At 39.6% G+C, this 19308-nt stretch overlaps 1 protein-coding gene and 1 non-coding gene across 2 annotated transcripts in view; one reads left to right on the forward strand and one right to left on the reverse strand.

Annotated features, from left to right (window-relative positions):
- CCDC186 (coiled-coil domain containing 186) overlaps positions 1-13448 on the forward strand; it is a 50361-nt gene extending 36913 nt beyond the window's left edge. Inside the window, exon 16 of the mRNA XM_003408945.4 lies at positions 445-13448. Coding sequence (XP_003408993.1) covers positions 445-528 — 84 coding nt within the window. The 3' untranslated portion in view covers positions 529-13448. The remainder of the gene's footprint in view (positions 1-444) is intronic.
- Positions 7895-8000, reverse strand: LOC111750380 (U6 spliceosomal RNA). Its single transcript, XR_002785523.1, has one exon. It is a non-coding gene; the product is annotated as a U6 spliceosomal RNA (small nuclear RNA).
- Positions 13449-19308: the final 5860 nt, after the last annotated feature.

Below are 19308 nucleotides of genomic sequence, written 5' to 3' on the forward strand. Positions count from 1 at the left end.
AACTAGTTATAACTAAAAAAAATTTAGTTGTAATTAATTGCTGAAACATAATTTTTTAAGATTGAGGCATTTATTTTCTAACATATTTCCCGGCTTCATTTTATTTTTGTAGCTATTATCTGACCCAGCTATTTTGCTCTGTGGCCCTTGATAGTTGCCAATAGATATTAAAAGTAATTTAAAACTCTAGTAAATAGCGATTTTATGGACTGAAAATTTCTGTGGCTTCAGTAAAAAAGTTAAGTATGCTCTTGAAGTGAACAGGACTACTTCACTGAAAACACCCTTGTGTCTAAATTATCTCACACAGTATTTAGAAGTAATTGTAACTCTTTCTCTTTTCTAATTTGTTGGCAGAAATGTTTCCAACTGAATTTTTGTTTTAATTTATTATACTTAGTAGCTCTATTTTCTCCTCCCCCCCTTTTTTCTCAATTTTAAAAGGAAAATCTACAAACCCTTGGAACAGAAATAGAACGTCTTATTAAACAGCAGCATGATCTAGGACAGAGGACGAGGAATACCTAACATAAAGCGCTTCTCAGTAAACAGACAAAGGCCGCATGAAGAGCACCAGTGCTGTTGGCAAGTTTTCTGTTTTGTGTGTCAGCCAGTAAACAAAGTTGTTTTGCTTCATTTGCACAAAAAGGTAGCCTTTTACGATATGAATGCATTGCCGTGTATACTGTAAGACTGTAAGCTTTGATGAGATTTGTTTTTGTATGGTATCATACAAGAGCCTGTTATTAAATCAAAATAATTTAATTTGCTAGGAGTCCTATGAAGTGCTGAACAAGGGCTTTAAAAAAAACCCTACTCCATATTTTTTCTCTTTAAAATATGTAATGTCACAGTGATTCAGCTTTTTAAAATTCTGCACGAAAAGGGAGGCATTAGTCATTCACAGACATGCTACTTCTCCAGCGTCAAGAAAACTAAAGAAATGATGACAGTGTTCATATTTTGAAATTTCATTTATAACATATGGTTGCGTTTCAGGGATCATATTAGTGCTTAAATCTTTGTTTTAATTTTAATTCTTTTGTTTCATTTGAATGGAAGCCAAACTTCACAAGAAAGCTAGGGGCTCAGCCATGATCTGGCATCGTGGTGCCTCTCCCATGTATTCGTGTTAGGTACACTCTTTGTAATCTTTCTGATTCGGAGTTTAAAATATTCTCTCAGATTTGGATTGTTTAGTTCATAGTTGAATTTTTAATGTCTTTAGTTACCTAAAATATGATTTTAAATAGCATTCATTTAGAAAATGCCTGTGGACTTCAGTTACATTTTAAGATGGGAGATGGATCCAATCGTTAGGCCAGAGATGAACAGTGAACTCTTTGGAACTGAGATAATTTAGTTTTACTGACATTAAATATACAGATGAATATAATTGTGTTTAAGGTATTTATAAAGAGCCAGTTCCCAAAAGAAACCACCATGTGAGAGGGACTGTTAACCATTTCATTTGAATACCATTGTTTATTATTGATATAGTTATATATTAGAGAGCAGTTATCATACAATTCCTGAGATCTGATTATGTTCTGGTATTTTTTTTGTGCTTTAGGTGAAAGTTTACAGCTCAAGTTAATTTCTCATACAAAAATTTATATACATATAAGTCAAACCCATTGCCGTTGAGTCGATTCTAACTCATGGCGACCCTATAGGACAGAGTGGAACTGCCCCATAGGTCAAGGAGCACCTGGTGGATTTGAACTGCCAACCTTTTGGTTCTGGTATTTTTATTTAAAACACAAAATACATCTCAGTAACTAAAGGAATTTTAGAGTGAAATTTATGTATCCTGTTGGATTTTTACAATATTTATCTAAGACATGCACTTAAATGTTGCCAGACACAGTATCAATATTTCTGGCATTGCATTTTGGTTCACTTGTAATTTCTCACCTGCTAGAATTTCTGTGTGTGGTTTTTCACATTTCATTATTTTCAGCTCATTTCTGTACTAGGACTCCTGGGCCTATGTGCAGATGTTGTGGCAATCCTCACTTTTGTTTTGAATTTTTGTATTTTTTGTCCCCTTCAGAGAAGTGAGCTTTGGGGTAACAGATTTTAGACTTTTAAAGAATTGTAGTGTTCTAAAAGTTGGGCTGATGGTGGCAATGGTCCTTTAATGTGTTTTAGCATTTCTTTTTTTAATCAGCTTAGCATTATTTTAAAGGATAACGTATTTACTAAGGATTAAATGATCTGATTTAGTGTCTTATTTTTTCTGTGTATTGAGTTGTATGTCGTCCAGAAACAAATAATTTTTTCACTTCAGAATGAAAATTGAAGTTCAAAGAAGTTTTATTTTTTAAGTAGTTGAAAAGTATTAGTCTTAACATAACATGACTTGCTTTTTTTTTTTTTAACCAATAATAACTTACCAAAATAAATAAAGGAGGGTAAGTGCAATCAAATGTGAATTATTTTCCCATTTGTTTCTAGGCACACTATTGACACTCCCAAAGACTACTTAGAGTAGCCAAGGTAACAAAATTTTTCTGGCTTCTCAGGTGATAATGGATTCATAAACTGCAATTTTTTTCTCCAAGACACGTCAGATCCATAGTGTCCTTTGTCTGTACATTTTTTAAAATATATACATAATAGACAAAAATCAGACATTCCAGTATTAACAATTATGCCACCATCCACATGGAGAAGTTGAAGGCAATACGATGTTAGAGGAAAGCCATTTTATTTTAAACCATATTTGGCTGCATTATTACTTTTCTCCCATAAATATAAGAAACTATGGAAAGTTTTGAAAAAGGTATTTTATTTTCCTTTTGTTCTTCTGGAGCCCTGGTGGTGCAGTGGTTGAGAACCACAGCTGCTAACCAAAAGATTGGCAGTTCAAATCCACCAGCCACTCCTTGGAAACCCTATGGAGCAGTTCTACCCTGTCCTGTGCGGTCGCTATGAATCAGAATTGACTCAACAGCAATGGTTTTTTTTTGTTTTTCTGTATCTACTGTATCGTTTTGTATATGGATCAATCAGGACGGAGCAAAATAATGTACAGGAAGGAATGTGTATGTGTCAGCAATATTTATACTAATTTACAAACAGCTCCTGATGTAAGGATTTAGAAGGACTTCTACCTCTTACTATATTGAGTATATGAAGAGATGAATAGAATATCTGGGAAAGGAAAATGGTCTGGGTGAGCTGAGATGTGGGGCCATTCATTTTGTATGTTCAGTATTTTCTTTAGTACACATCAAAGAGTATTTTGGTTAGGTAGCAGTGTTCTGGTTTCTTTGGGCAAGAAATGATTTGTTTTTTGTGTATATATGTACACTCCACTAAACCCATTGCCGTCGAGTGGATAGGTTTTAATTTTAAAGTGGACACTTAACTGTGATTCCCTGTTTTTCCATGCCACTTCAAACTTTAGCCTAAGTTTTAAGGATTCAAAGTGGTGCATTTGGAATGAGTGAACTTTTTTTTTTTTTTTTTAACTTTTTGTCTTCATAACAGTTTAAAGTGATTTTATGATAAGACTAATTTTCTGATCCCTAATTATATGTAGTTTGGAATATCAGTTCATTTAAAAGATCATTCAGCTTTGAATATTCTAAATGCATAGTATCTTTCAGACCAGCCTGTCTCATTTTTAGCTATTAACCGAATAATAAAATCCATTAAATAGCTTCAAAAACTTGCTCTGTAGAAGTCTTTCCAGTCAAAATTGGCTTGAAGTTAAATTTTCTTAGGCTACCAACATGATTAGTTCATTTACTGAACACCTATTGTTGCCAGGCACCATACAGGGTATTAAGATGATATTGGTGAACAGATCAGACAAGGGAGTTCCCGCCCGCACATTGCTTATGATCTAGTGAAAATAGTTGGGAGGCAATAGGATCAGGGCCTCTGCAGCTCACAGCCAGCCCTTGTAACTGGGCTGGAAAGAGGTTAACCGACTTGTGCAAGTTGATGGTCCAGAATTCCTTCTCTGACGTGATGTTCTGGGGAAAGGAATCCTTGCTCAGGTATGCTGAAAGGTGATTGCTGTTTTCATGTGGTTCTTCACATTTCCTGACTTTCGTCGGTTTGGTATTTAATTTACTGTTTAAGAAGAAGGAAAAATCCAAAGACTGTAATGACATTAAATTTTTGCCATTTTAGTAAATTATTGCCTACTTTCGATGCTTATAAAGATGAATCCAATCACGTTATTATGCATGTTTCTAAACTTTGTTATGAAATATTATTTTCTAAAGATTTTTACCTGTAAATTTAAGACCAAGATTTACCAGTAGGAGGAAAAAAATCAGAAACCATTGATATTGTAAATGTTATATATGCCACCCTGATAATATTTTTATATAAATCATGTTATTCAGTATGCTTAATTGTGCCTAATGAATGTTGACTCCAGTAGTCTATTTTTCAATAACCTAGTTTTTTTTTAAAACAAAACAATTCTTTTTTGACACTAAGATTGTTAATTTTTAACATACCAGTTGGTGGCACTAGAAACCTGAAATTTGTCAAAGCTGAACAAGAGAAATAATTAAAAAAGAATCCAAATATAAAGAATTGTCTGGAAAATTATGGGACACAATTGTATATTAAAGATGTATTTTTCTTCCGGAATGAAATTCTTTTTAAAAAGACACATATGGCTATCCATTTTGACTCCGGTGATGAAACTTGTTTATCTTCCGAAGTTCATATATATATGTGCATTGTACAGATAATCTTTAGTTTGATTACGCTGTTGATTTTGTAAATATGTTTCTGTATAAAGTGAAACATTTCAAGAGAATCCTGTGTATATATTGTACTTATTAAATAGGTAATGCCTGTTATACCAAGTTGTATTTTAGTGGCATCTTTGATTGTTTGTTTACATACACCACTTGATAAACAGACTGATTTTCCAGCTTGTTGGCAAGACTCATTCAGATTTCCTGAATTGTCTAACCAGACCAGGAATATTTGCTTTCCATGTTTGTCTTTTTTCTACCAATTATGGATTAGAAGTCAATGAAAAGTAGTAAGCAGATTAAGTTGGATGGCAGGTTGTATTTTAAATTTTTATTTCAATTATTGATAGCAAAACTTGGGTCTAGGCCTATAAGCATGTAAAAATTTCTTTACTGAACTTGACAAGCCAGTGATGTGTTCGGATCTGAAGACTGAAGTATTTTCCACCATACTATGGAATTTACTTGTCTAAGCTATCTAGCCTTAATGATAAATAACAAGTTCAATTAAAAAAAAATTAAATGGTATTAATTTCATCAGGTTAATATATTTCCTATCACGACATTTCCTATCACGAGGTGGTGTTCTCCACTTCTCTAACAGTTCGGGTACGCTTAAAGTATGCCACATGCCTTAAGGAGCTCACTGCTGGAGGGGATCCTCTGAAATCAGTAGCCTTGGAATAAAGGTAAAATTAATGCAGTTGAGGAAGTTTTCCTGACACCCTTAATGGTTTGCCTTCAGTGTCGCAGGGATTTGCTTGCAAGAGAAGGGGAGGTATAGGGGAAGAGGGTCAGATAGGGAAAGAGATAACTGGCTTGTGGTTCTTAATTTCTGAGAAGGTGATGATTATCAAAAGCAGCTTTTAGCGCCACCCTTCTATTCTCAGCTATGTCCAGGTACCAGTCAGGTACCAGTCAGGTGGTCAGTGTGACCCACAGTCATGAGATGGGAGGGCCATCCTGATGAAAATATCTAAGTCTCTCCCGTCCCCCCTCCACCCCACCTTTTTTTTTTTTTAAACAAAGTTAGCTTAAATCAAAGAATGCCCCTTTCAGGAACAACAACTCGGGAGGATTCTTCTATGGCTGACCAGTGTTAATGCTGAGTTTTAATGATTCCTTCTAAGAACAGTGCGACCAGACTTGTTGCTCCTGCCCCGTAGAGATGCACAATTCATTCCTAAATTACATTTGAGAGACGTGATTCTCCTTTTTTTTAAACCTCAGGATGGAGGGGAGCATACATTTAAGAGGTATTCTATTTCTGAGGAATTCTCAGCCTTTTTTAGGGGAAGGGTGGGGGAGAGGAAGGTATGCCTAAGGCTATGCTTTTGCCGGTTAGACTCTTGTGTTTTTTTTTTTAATTTTTTTTTTGAGTAGACCCGACCCCATGAACAATGGGATCAGACTGTTGTGATCCGTAGGGTTTTCACCAGCTGACTCTGGGAAGTAGATCATCAAGCCTTTCTTCTTAGGCTGACTTCATCTTGAAGCTCTGCTGACATCTGTCCAGCATCGTGGCAACACGCAAGCCTCCATTTCTCTATTAATTAAAAAACAGTGGGAGCAAGAAAAAAGACTATCATAAAAAATGTTGAAGGATACACATACCTATATGTGTGCCATAAAAACTTTTTGCTTTACTGAAATAAAATTTATAGCAAAGTGAAGAAAAAAAAAACCCATGTGTATATGTAAAGAAAAAGTTCTCAGTGGACGCATATCAGATTCCATAGTGGTCTCCCGAGTAGTGGTGGAATTCCGTTTTTTACTTTATATTCTGTTTTAGAAAAAATTTTTTTTTCAATAAGTATGTACTATTTTTCCTATGGTTGACTTAAAAAATCCTAAGAGTCATTTCCCTTGCCTGGCCCTATAGAGTAGATAGTAAAAGAAGAGGGGATGTGGAGATAGTATGTGTTGTCTAAAAAGATCCATTTGTTCAATTTCCTCTTTCCCTTGGATGAAATCGAGTTTGGAAAGAGGTAGGAAGAGGTATATTGCTGAAATCGAGCAACTGTCACTTAAGCAGCTTCCCCTGAGAAGATCTAGAATCCAATTCTGGTTTCAGGCATTTGTTTTCACTTTCGGACTGCTGCCTGGAGACCCTGCAGCCTAATCTCGTCTCCGACAGTAGAATGGTGGCCCAGTGAGCGAGCACGCCGGGAGCGTGAATGTGCATTGTGCGCTTAGCACTCCATTCAACCCAGCCCCATCCTTTCTGCACCACCGCCCAGGTGTCATGTTCAGGTGTTCAGATGGCTGGAGCTTTTAAATTCATAATTGTATGACTGTCTCATACAGATTCTGCCCTGAGTGCTGGCCCTGTTGTGCAAATACAATGCGTCGTTTTTAGGAATGGGGAAGAAAAGGGAGAAAAACCGCTACCAGCATTGGGATTTTTACTAAAGCCAGGAAAAGGGAGGTGTTCGCATGAATTGCACCCTACATATAACCTCCCTTGGAAGGAAGTCCAGATGGTATTATGTTTCTAGCCACCTTTTTTGTAGTAGGCAAGCAATAGTGTCCTAATGAAGATACAAAGGGGACAAGTAGCTGCCTCAGCTCAGCACAGCACCTCTTGCCTCTGCCATGGAATTGACTCCCTTTGAAGTTTAATCAGGCTTCATCATTATTATTTGGGGGGGATTCTGTGGTGATTTCAAAGAAATATAAATAACTCAGTCACTGCTCCTAACTAAAATAACTTGTGTTTTGATCAAACATTGGCTCCAGATTGCTGCCACTAAGACTGGGCCATTATACTAAGCAAGATACACATGTCAAATAATTTTTCCATTCTTTTCTAGGTTTCTGTCTGCTTTTGGATTCACTGAGTATTTTTAATGATTCCATTGTATCTCCACTATTGGTTTATTGAGGAGCCCTGGTGGTACAGTGGTTAAAGCCCTGAGCTGCGAACCAAGAGGTCAGCAGTTTGAACTCACAAGCCACTCCGCAGAAGACAGATGTGGCAGTCTGCTTCTGTAAAGATTGACAGCCTTGGAAGCCCTATGGGGCAATTCTGCTCCGTCCTCTATGGTTGCTATGAGTCGGAATCAACTCAATGGCAGTGGTTTGATTGGGTTTATTGGCTTATTATTTATACATCTTTTTAAAAATTTTTAGTGGTTGCCCTAGGGTTTACGAAGTATCTTAAAAATTAGCAATGCCTCACGGTTTTGTGTGTCATCTTTGTGCAGGAGCTATGCTAATCTTCTGTGATCAACACAAATTTACTACACAGGCTGCTGAAGCGAGCGCCTTTCCTAGGTTTTCTTCTGCCCTCCTTAGCTGGGTATCAGAGTTGGTAATCAAAGACCATCAGGCCCTTTAGAACCACATATCTCAAGAGATGAAAGAGGACTTCGAGAACAGCTAGTCAGAGCGACCTGACTTTCCGCTTCCACGGACTAATAAAATTTCAAAAACAAAATTCTGAGGTGGCTGACTTATTTTGCTAAATAACAATAAAAGATAATTACCATTTATTATCAGCATAACGTCATTAAACAAACAAATGAAAAAAGTTGCTTTAACAGTAAAAAAGGTTGAAAGGGTCAACTTTTAAATTGAAGTGAGTTTAGCACTACGGAATACTATGTTTCTTTTTCTCACCTCACTGTAGTCCGGTATTTGGACAGCCCTGATCCAGTCCCAACCCTTGTTAAAAGATGATGAAAAAATGCCCCTAGGAGGAAGTGATCACCTGAGGTCATACCTAGGCAGCCTTTCCTGGCTCTCCAGACACTGCTGACCCTGATCATGCCTCAAACACAACCACACTCCTGTGGTGCTTGGAACCAAATGAATGAAGGGAGCTCTGGAGACGGAAGATGTGTTCCTGATCGATTGCCTCTTGGCTCCAAATGCATGCTTCAATATCTGGTGGTTTCTCTTTAAAGTCAGCATGATGTTAAGCTTTCTCAGTAGAGGGTGCTAGAGGCCCATTGCAGAAGGAAGAGGCTTCCTGAAGTTTTCTGGTATGTCAGCACTGTGAGTGTGGGGACATCCGCTGGAGCCTGCCCCAGCCACAGGTGCAAAAAATGACCCCTCTGCAGCCTTGCAGCCTTGGCCTAACAGTAACCTTTCTGCAACCTTTTCAACATGAAAACCAAAACCCCTGTTGTGGCCTACGCACAGCCACCTGCAGCCCAGAGGGTCGCACACCAAGCACCCCTCCCTCTGCAAGCCTTCTGTCCCATCTGGTGCAGACTGCCACTGCATGCCCAGGTCCCTGGTTGCTGACTACCTTTTCCCCTTCTGCACTCTGGAGAATGGCATACTGCTTGCCCAGCACATCCAGACTGGCTCCAGCCTGGCCAAATCAGCAAAATTCTCTGCTATCTAGTGGGCTGAGCCAACCTTCTCCAATGAGGTCTAAATGCCATCCAAGTTTGTATTTCCTTGGATACACTCCTTCAGCCCTATGGTGCCACATAGTTTCCTTGTATCTTATACTCTTCTATCATAATTAGTAATTCTTTGCATTAAACTTCTTCAATTTAACCTACTATGTGGTTTCTGTCTCCTAAATGGATCCAGACTGCTACCCAGGATGAGGGTGAAATAGGTTGAAAAGGCACAAAGGCAAGAGGTTGCTCTTCAACACTCAAAAACAATGTTTAAAGACTTTAAAACATTTCTTCTCATTCTGTTAACACATTCATACAGCATCACATCTTTTTATGTGCAAGGCACTATGGGAGACGAGGCAAGTACTATACTTAGAACAAGGTGGGAAGAAATTGGTGCCCTAAGATAGCACTGGGACACCTGGTGGTGCAGTGGTTAAGAACTTGATTGCTAACCAAAAGATTGGCAGTTCGAATCCACCACCTGCTCCTTGGAAACCCTACATGGCAGTTCTGCCCTGTCCTATAGGGTCGCTATGAGTAGGAGTCAACTTGATGGCACCTAGTAACAACAAGATAGCACTGATTTTGGCTGGAAGAGACAATAGTTAAGAAGGGCCTCCCTGTCCAAGGTAGAAATTGAACATATGGAAAGAAGATGAGAGGGGATTCCAGGTGGAAGAAACCTCCATGCCTTCTGTTCAGCACTACAGGTGTCACAGAGATGGTGAAATGCCCAATACTGTGGTTAGAGCTCAAGCTGGATCATATTCTTGACACAAAACAATGGAATCTCTTTTGCCATTGCCAGCTTTTCTCATGTTCAGTAACCAATGACAAGACTCATAAGAGTCAGTCCTTAGGAAGTTATGTAATTAACAGGGTATGAATAGCCTCGAACGCCGCACTAAGCCAGTAAACTGAGTAACGGGTTTGCCAAAAAAGCTGCTTCCTGAGAAGGCCATGGACCAGGGCCCATTCTCACTAATACATTGAAAAATCTGGTCATTAAATTAAAAGAGGAAACCCTGGTGGCATAGTGGTTAAGTGCTATGGCTGTTAACCAAGAGGTTGGCAGTTCAAATCTGTGGGGCAGTTCTACTGTGTCCTATAGAGTCGCTATGAGTCAGAATTGACTCAATGGCGGTGGGTTTTATATTACAAGAAAAAAAATTTATTAAAGTATAATAATACATTCAGAAAAGTGTAAGTGTACAGCTTGATAAATGGCCACAAACAACCTAGCTGTGTAATTGGCACCAGTGGTTTCTTTCTCCTGACTGGACACCCCAAACCTTCCTCATACTCCTAGCTATTAAAAGCTGTTACCCACCCTCAAACAGTGACCACTCCTCTGACTTCTAACTGTATCCATTTAGTCTGTTTTTTTTTTTGTACTTGATATCAATGGACTCAAATACACAGTCTTTGGAGTCAACATTTCCTTTACAAGATACATTCATATCGTTGGGTATATTTTTAGGTCATTTCTTCTCCTATAGGATTTCATTGTGTAAATCACTATTTTTTTTGTTGTTGTCAAGTCGATTTCAACTCATGATGAACTCGTGTGCAGACTAGAACTGTCCCATAGGGTTTTCAAGGCTGTGACCTCTTGAAAGCCGATTGCCAGGCCAGTCTCACGAGGCACCTCTGGATGGGTTACAACCAGGGCCTCAAACCGGTTCAGTCATGATCAATGAATCAAAACTGAAAGAGGCATAGTGAGCCCTTTCAGGAGCCTGATGCATGAAATTGGGTTATTGCCAGGAATGAGGAGAGCAACACAAGTTCAAAGCGGCATGGTCAGCCGCCATTGTTATTTCCAACTCTGCACAGTATCTGACAGGCAAGAGATTTGGTTGCTATGCAATGTGTAAACTGCCCTTGTTTTCTAAGAGGGAGATTAAATTTCTAGCAGGGCTTTGACCCGTAATTTTTCCTGTTCCAGTTATGGTTCTGGGTCACCCAAATTTAAAAAATTGGGGTCTGTTCCAGTGTTGCCTCCTTGGCCGACTGAACCGGGAAGAACCAATTCAAAGCCCTTATTCAAACTGCCACCTTTCGGCTAGTAGCCAAGGGTTTAACCATTCGAGTCACCCAGGAACTCCACTAAATCAGCAAAACCCATTGCTGTCAAGTCAATTTCGACTCCTAGCAACCCTATAGGACAGAGTAGAACTACCCCATAGGGTTTCCAAGGCTGTAATCCTTAAAGGAGCGCACTACCACATCCTTCTCATGCGGAGCTGCTGGTGGGTTGGAACCACCAACCTTTCAGTTAGCAGCAGGGTGCTTAACCACTGCACCACCAGGGCTGTGCCTGGTAAATATTAAGTTCTGTGTGTGTTTATTAAATTTTTATGTGTGTTTATTAAATGAATAATTGTGGGAATGTATGAACAAATAAACTCTGCTCTGAATATACCTCAGCGAATCCTTTGCATATTTTAAGACTCTTGATATAATTTTCCATCTCTTTTTAATCATAGATATAATCCTTATATTTATAATCATACTCATCATACTTGAACTGATTCATTCAACGGAGTACATGCCCAGCACTGTTCATTTTTACTAAAGATTAAAATATTAGCATGAAGCAAGTGACTTCAAATTAAGGGTAATTTCAAAATAGCTTGAGAAATTATTTTGAAATATTCCTCCAAAAGGGAAATTTGTTTCTTCTAAATTTAGCTGGCAAACTAAATGGGACCCTGTGTCATTGAGGCAGGACTTCCATGAGCTGCTTTGGTTACTGATGGATGTACCATTAGCTCTAAATGCACAGTGTTTTTCCACGCGTAGTTGAGAGTGGAAGTCAGGAAGAATGAAGGCAGAAAGTAAATAAGGTAACGAACAAAATGGCAAGAAATAGTGACTCAGGCCTAGGCTGCAGGAACTTACTGAGCAGTAAGGGACTCAACAGGGCTTGTATAGCAAATCCAGGCTGTTCCAACAATCTGTCTCGGAGCATCCTTCAGCCCCATTGTTTCCTCAGGGACCATGAGAAAAACTTAGTCCAGATGAGAGTTTTGATAATTCCAGAAATCAAGTCAGTTAGATGGAGACCAGTTGCCAGAAATTATGGTGGCTAGCAGTTGTTTTGTCTCAAAGAAATGGCATAGAGGGTGTAAGACAGAACAAGGAGCACCTTTTTGAGAAGACATCTACTGTCAGCTGGAGCAAAATATGGCCGATTCAGTGGGTGCATTACAACAGAGGTCAGGGGCAACTGTCATGTGAGACACGTGAGATCAAAGTGCCTGTGATAGTGATCGTGGCCTTGAACAGATAAATTAAAAAGAAATCAGCAAGTATGGCAACACCAGCAAATGAATGCCTCTCTGATAATAGACCTGGTGCAATTCCACACTTATCTCTCTCTTCTGATGACTTCCATAAGGGCAGAGGCAATGCTGCCTCTCCTCTCCTGTTAACCTACTGCTGAAAATGGCAGATACTTACTATATGTCGGGTACTGTTACAGATGACCAACGTTTGTGTGATGTTTAAGGCTGTGTGTCAACTTGCCTGGGCCATGATTCTCAGTGCTCTGGCAGTCATATGATGCTGTGATCACTTCCAAGATGGGATCTGCTGTGAGTAGCCAACCAGTTGAAACCGATTTTCCTTGGGCATGTGGCCTGCATCCAAATATAAGCGGACGTTCTGGCAAGGCTCAGGGGCTTTTGCTTGTTCTGGATTCTGCAGCTGGCTCCTGTTCATCTGACCTCCGGTTCTTGGGACTTGAGCTAGCAGCTAACCTGTAGTCTTGGGATTCATAGATCTTTGCAGCCTGTGAGCAAGAGCCCTGCTCTGTGACCTGCTAATCCTGAGTTCGCCAGCCCCTGTGGCTACATGAGTCAGGAGAAGTCTCTATCCTGACCCACAGACTTGGGATGTTTCAACCTCTACAACTGCATGAGAAATTTCCTTGATATAAATCTCTTTATATAAATTTATACACTTGACTGGTTTTGCTTCTCTAGAGAACCCATCCTAAGACAGTTTGTAATTCATTTGATTCTTGCAAACAAACAAAACATTTTAGAGATGAACAAGCTACCTAAGTTTAAGCAACATGCTTGAGGTCACTCAGACAGTAAGCGGCAGAACCAGAATTCAAACACAGGCCATCTGACTCAAGAATCTATGCTCTCATCCATGGCACCAAATTGCTGGTCACCAGGGTCCTCAGCCCTAACACAGTGCCAGGCACAAAGAGAACACACAATAACCACTTATTGAATAAGCAAATGAATTATAAATTATTCGGTGTTCTCTTTACCACTACTTGTCTAAGCAGTTACAAATTATAGTCTCAAAAAAAAAAAAAAAAGGCATATAAACAATATCACATGGATCCCTGTCCTGGTCACATTTTCCCTGGGTAGTTCAGATTGGTTTGTGCAGCCCAAGACGCAATTTACTCTGCAGGTCATTGAAAGAAAATACACTGTGCCTGGATCATTGCACTATACACAAATGGCATGTATTTCTTGCTAGTGTGTTGGAGTCTCTAGGGAAGAGTTTTGCTCTTTGCCTATTTTTTAGGTATAGGAGAGGAGTTGGCTTCCACAAAGACAAAGAACGGTTCTGGTAATGGCCCTTTGATATTTGGACACATTTTAGCTAAAAAGAAGCAGAGCCTTGTTTGCCAACACATACTAATATGTAGTAGAAAGCAACATTATCTTAAGGACTTTGAAATGATACTTTAAAAAATCATATTTCCTGTACTACAAAGCTCCCTTGGTAGACATTTGGCTAAACATCCGATGATATATGGAAGATTTTTGCATTAACTGCTTCGGCTGATTGATTTGACAAGCACCAATGTAAAAGCTTTCTGAACTTCGGTGTTCTTTGGATGAGAAAGGATTATGGTTTATCACCTTTTAAAGTCCAATTTATATCATAAAATAATGATACTTCTCAGACAGACCCAAGATTTCAAGATCAAGTATAGGGGCTGACTTACTGATATTTCTTATTCTAATCCAGTTGTCTGATACGGATGAAATATCTGTTGTGAAAGATACATAGAAAGTACAGAGAAATTACTACAGAATTAATCTTTATGGGTACAACCAATTACTGTCTTGTATATAATCCTTAAAAAGCAAAATGGAAAAAAAAACTTTAAACCTCAAATGACTTGAGTACAATTTTTTCTGGGGTATGTTTTCCTTATTCTGACAATTTTCATCAGTCTATCAGCAGCACAGTGTATTTTCTTGAAATGAAAACTGATTTAAAATGATACAAGGAGCATCCTGGGATGACAAGAACATCTAACAGAATTAGCAATACTTAGTATTAGAACATGGAACCCTGGTGGCACAGTGCCTAAGAGCTCGGCTGCTGACCAAAAAGGTCAGCAGTTGAAATCTACCACTCCTTGGAAACTCTATGGGGCAGTTCTACTCTGTCTTATAGGGTTGCTATGAGTTGGAATCGACTCAATGGTAATGGGTTTGGTTTCTCTGGTTTTAGTATTAGAACCTCAAGGAACTTTTAAAAATGGAAGATGCAGACCTTAATGATAATTTTGCTCTTGTCAAATCATAAGAAGACCATGCTTTGTTTGTTTGAAAATTTTAAAATTGAAGGATTATTTTATACTGTCACATTTTGCTTAAGATTTTAAGTTTCATAGTTTATTTCTGATTTTATTTTGCTTTATCAAAATAATAACAGTTATTAATAAATTTAGGCTCCTAATTTGTTTGTGTACAAGGGGCTCAGCATTTGACTTTGGATCTGGGCTCTTATACCACCTCCCAAGACCAATCGCTAGAGAAAGACATTATCTTGGAGAGTCAGTGAAAAAGAGGGAGACCCTCGATGAGATGGAATGACACAATGGCTGTAACAATGGGTTCAAATAAGCAATGATTATTAGGATGGCACAGGACCCGACAACGTTTTATTCTGTTATACATGGGGTCACTATAGTCGGAGCTGACTTGATAGCACCACCAACAACATACTGCCTACCAAGGACAAGTTTTTTCCCTGGAATAGTTTTGGAAAATCTTAATCAGGATTTGCTAGACTGAAATGTGCTGTAGCCTTTCAAATGGGTAGTTGACTTCCAGGCCACTGCTTTTGTGCTAAGAAGCCCTTGACATATGTGATACGTGATATCAATGTAACAAGTACCTCTTGGTATAAGGCTGGGTTTTATGGTGAGGGGTCTTATATTTATGTGTGGTGATGAACTGGGACTACTCATCAAGCAATTTGATCAGGCTGAAAAATCAGAAAAGTTTCGTACCATGAAAAATTCCAATGGTGGGGCTATAATACGAGCTTGAAGGAAGCTGTGGCAAAATGGCTAAAGAGTATAAACTCTGGCATCATTTCTGATGCCTGCGTTTGAATCCTGGCTCTAATACTTGGCAAATTGCTTGAGCTTTTTGTGCCTCAGTTTTCTTATGTGAAAAATGGTGATGATAGTACCTTCCTCATAGTAATTCTGTGAAATTCAAATAGGATAACAAGTATAAAACATATTATGTTCCCTATCACATAGTGAATACCGCATAAATGTGAGCTATTGTAATGGCCCACCACCCACCTGCCAGATTGTCATGTTGTTGTGGTTTGTGTGTTGCTATGATGCTGGAAGCTATGCCACCAGTATTTCATATACCAGCAGGGACACCCATGGTGGACAGGTTTCAGTGGAGTTCCCAGACTAAGACAGACTTGGAAGAAAGCCGGTGAAAATCCTGTGGATCACAACAGAACATTGTCCGACTCACTGGCTTTGGACACGCCATCAGGAGGAAGCAATCCCTGGAGGAGGACATCATGTTTGGTGAGGTAGAGGGCCAGCAAAGGCAAGGGAGACCTTTGGTGAGATAGATTGGCATGGTAGCTGTAATGATGCACTTGAACATGATGGGAGTTGTGAGGATGATGCAGGACAGGGCAATGTTTCATTCTGCTGTACATAAGGTCACCATGAGTTGGACTTGACAGAAACTAACAACGACAACATAATGGCAGAATTCAGAACACCTGTGTAGAACATGGCTCCTCCAGGCATGGGACAGTGCATAGTCACAGGCACTAGGCAAAAAGCTCCAGTCCTGCAAATGTCATGATGAAATTAAAGGCTTGGCCTTGTCGCTATAAAAGAATTCCAAAAGCTGTCTGAGCAGTCCAATTGTTGTTGTTGTTGTTAGGTGCCGTCAAGTCGGTTCCGACTCATAGCAACCCTGTGAACAACAGAACAAAACACTGCCCCGTCCTGCGCCATCCTTACAATCGATATGCTTGAGCTCATTGTTGCAACCACTGTGTCAATCCACCTCGTTGAGGGTCTTCCTCTTTTCCGCTGACCCTGTCCTCTGCCAAGCATGATGTCCTTCTCCAGGGACTGATCCCTCCTGACAACATGTCCAAAGTATTTAAGACACAGTCTCGCCATCCTTGCCTCTAAGGAGCATTCTGTCTGCACTTCTTCCAAGACAGATTTGTTCGTTCTTTTGGCAGTCCATGGTATATTCAATATTCTTCGCCAACACCACAATTCAAAGGCGTCAACTCTTCTTCGGTCTTCCTTATTCATTGTCCAGCTTTCACATGCATATGATGTGATTGAAAATACCATGGCTTGGGTCAGGCGCATCTTAGTCTTCAAGGTGACATCTTTGCTCTTCAACACTTTGAAGAGGTCCTTTGCAGCAGATTTACCCAATGCAATGTGTCTTTTGATTTCTTGACTGCTGCTTCCATGGCTGTTGATTTTGGATCCAAGTAAAATGAAATCCTTGACAACTTCTATCTTTTCTCCGTTTATCATGATGTTGCTTATTGGTCCAGTTGTGAGGATTTTTGTTTTCTTTATGTTGAGGTGTAATCCATACTGAAGGCTGTGGTCTTTGATCTTCATTAGTAAGTGCTTCAAGTCCTCTTCACTTTCAGCAAGCAAGGTTGTGTCATCTGCATAACGCATGTTGTTAATGAGTCTTCCTCCAATCCTGATGCCCCATTCTTCATATAGCCCAGTTTCTCCAATTATTTGTTTAGCATACAGATTAAATAGGTATGGTGAAAGAATACAACCCTGACGCACACCTTTCCTGACTTTAAATCAATCAGTATCCCCTTGTTCTGTCCGAACAACTGCCTCTTGATCCATGTAAAGGTTCCTCATGAGCACAACTAAGTGTTCTGGAATTCCCATTCTTCGAAGTGTTATCCATAGTTTGTTATGATCCACACAGTCGAATGCCTTTGCATAGTCAATAAAACACAGGTAAACATCCTTCTGGTATTCTCTGCTTTCAGCCAGGATCCATCTGACATCAGCAATGTTCCACGTCCCTGGTTCCACGTCCTCTTCTGAATCCAGCCTGAATTTCTGGCAGTTCCCTGTTGATATACTACTGTAGCCATTTTTGAATGATCTGCAGCAGAATTTTGCTTGCATGTGATATTAATGATATTGTTCTATAATTTCCACATTCGGCTGGATCACCTTTCTTGGGAATAGGCATAAATATGGATCTCTTCCAGTCAGTTGGCCAGGACGCTGTCTTCCATACTTCTTGGCATAGATGAGTGAGCATCTCCAGAGCTGCATCCGTTTGTTGAAACATCTCAATTGATATTCCATCAATTCCTGGAGCCTTGTTTTTCACCAATGCCTTCAGAGCAGCTTGGACTTCTTCCTTCAGTACCATCGGTTCCTGATCATATGCCACCTCTTGAAATGGTTGAATATCAACTAATTCTTTTTGGTATAATGACTCTGTGTATTCCTTCCATCTTCTTTTGATGTTTCCTGCGTTGTTTAATATTTTCCCCATGGAATCCTTCACCATTGCAACTCGAGGCTTGAATGTCTTCTTCAGTTCTTTCAGCTTGAGAAACGCTGAGCGTGTTCTTCCCTTTTGGTTTTCCATCTCCAGCTCTTTGCACATGTCATTATAATATTTTGTCTTCTCAAAAGGCCCTTTGAAATCTTCTGTTCAGTTCTTTTACTTCATCAATTCTTCTTTTTGCTTTAGCTGCTCGACACTGAAGAGCAAGTTTCAGAGTCTCCTCTGACATCCACCTTGGTCTTTGCTTTCTTTCCTGTCTTTTCAGTGACCTCTTGCTTTCTTCATGAATAATGTCCTTGATGTCATTCCACAACTCGTCGTCTTTGGTCACTAGTGTTCAATGCGTCAAATCTATTCTTGAGATGGTCTCTAAATTCAGGTGGGATATACTCAAGGTCATATTTTGGCTCTCGTGGACTTGCTCTGATTTTCTTCAGTTTCAGCTTGAACTTGCATATGAGCAATTGATGGTCTGTTCCACAGTCGGCCCCTGGCCTTCTTCTGACTGATGATATTGAGCTTTTCCATTGTCTCTTTCCACAGATGTAGTCAATTTTATTTCTGTGTGTTCCATCTGGCGAGGTCCATGTGTATAGTCGCCATTCAATAGTAAAGCACAATCACTGAGATACTGTAGAACTCTTTGTCTCCAGCAATAAAGACAAGGATTTTTTCTGTGTGCAGGGGTGGGGGTTGGGGGATAGTTTTTGAGCTGTGGATCACATTGTTATGGAGAAACAAGAAGTCGATGGCTCGTGGTTACTTGCCAGAAATTATCAAGCCAAGTGTTGATGGTAAACTGGTTTACAGTCAACACCCAATCCACCAGCACAAACCTGAAGTCCTGAAGTTCTTATTGACATCCTTCTTTCTGCTGAGCCTCATGAAGGATTTTTTGAAATGTATATGAGTGAAATATAAAGATAATTCTGAAAAGCTTTGCAGGTTAGTCCTTCTTGACACAGTAGCTCTTAGAAAGTTCTCCGGGAATTAAGTGTAGGCTCTATGTGTTACTAGAGGCCGTCTTTCTGCCCTGTACCAGCCAGATCCACTTCCCACTCTACCTACTCCAAGGAGGTGCAGGCAACTCTGCCGCCCTTCGTAATCTCAGAAACACTTACTTTTGAATGTTGAGTTAGAGGATTAGTTTCTTGGCTCTAAATTTTGGGAGGCTAGTTTGAACTGGATTTGAGTGATCTAATCAACGGATCTTATTTTTTTCAAAGATAAGGTTCTGAGCCTGAGCTGGAAAGCGCTCTTTTATATCTGAGCTCTAGCTTGGCTGTATCCTCTCTGAAGAGAGTTCAGGGTGGGATTGATCAAGCAGCTGTGTAAGCAGAGTGGAAATGTCCACCCCGGCAGATGGGCTGCTTT

Source organism: Loxodonta africana, chromosome 16, assembly GCF_030014295.1.
Source record: "Loxodonta africana isolate mLoxAfr1 chromosome 16, mLoxAfr1.hap2, whole genome shotgun sequence".
In the NCBI taxonomy this organism is placed as follows: domain Eukaryota; kingdom Metazoa; phylum Chordata; class Mammalia; order Proboscidea; family Elephantidae; genus Loxodonta; species Loxodonta africana.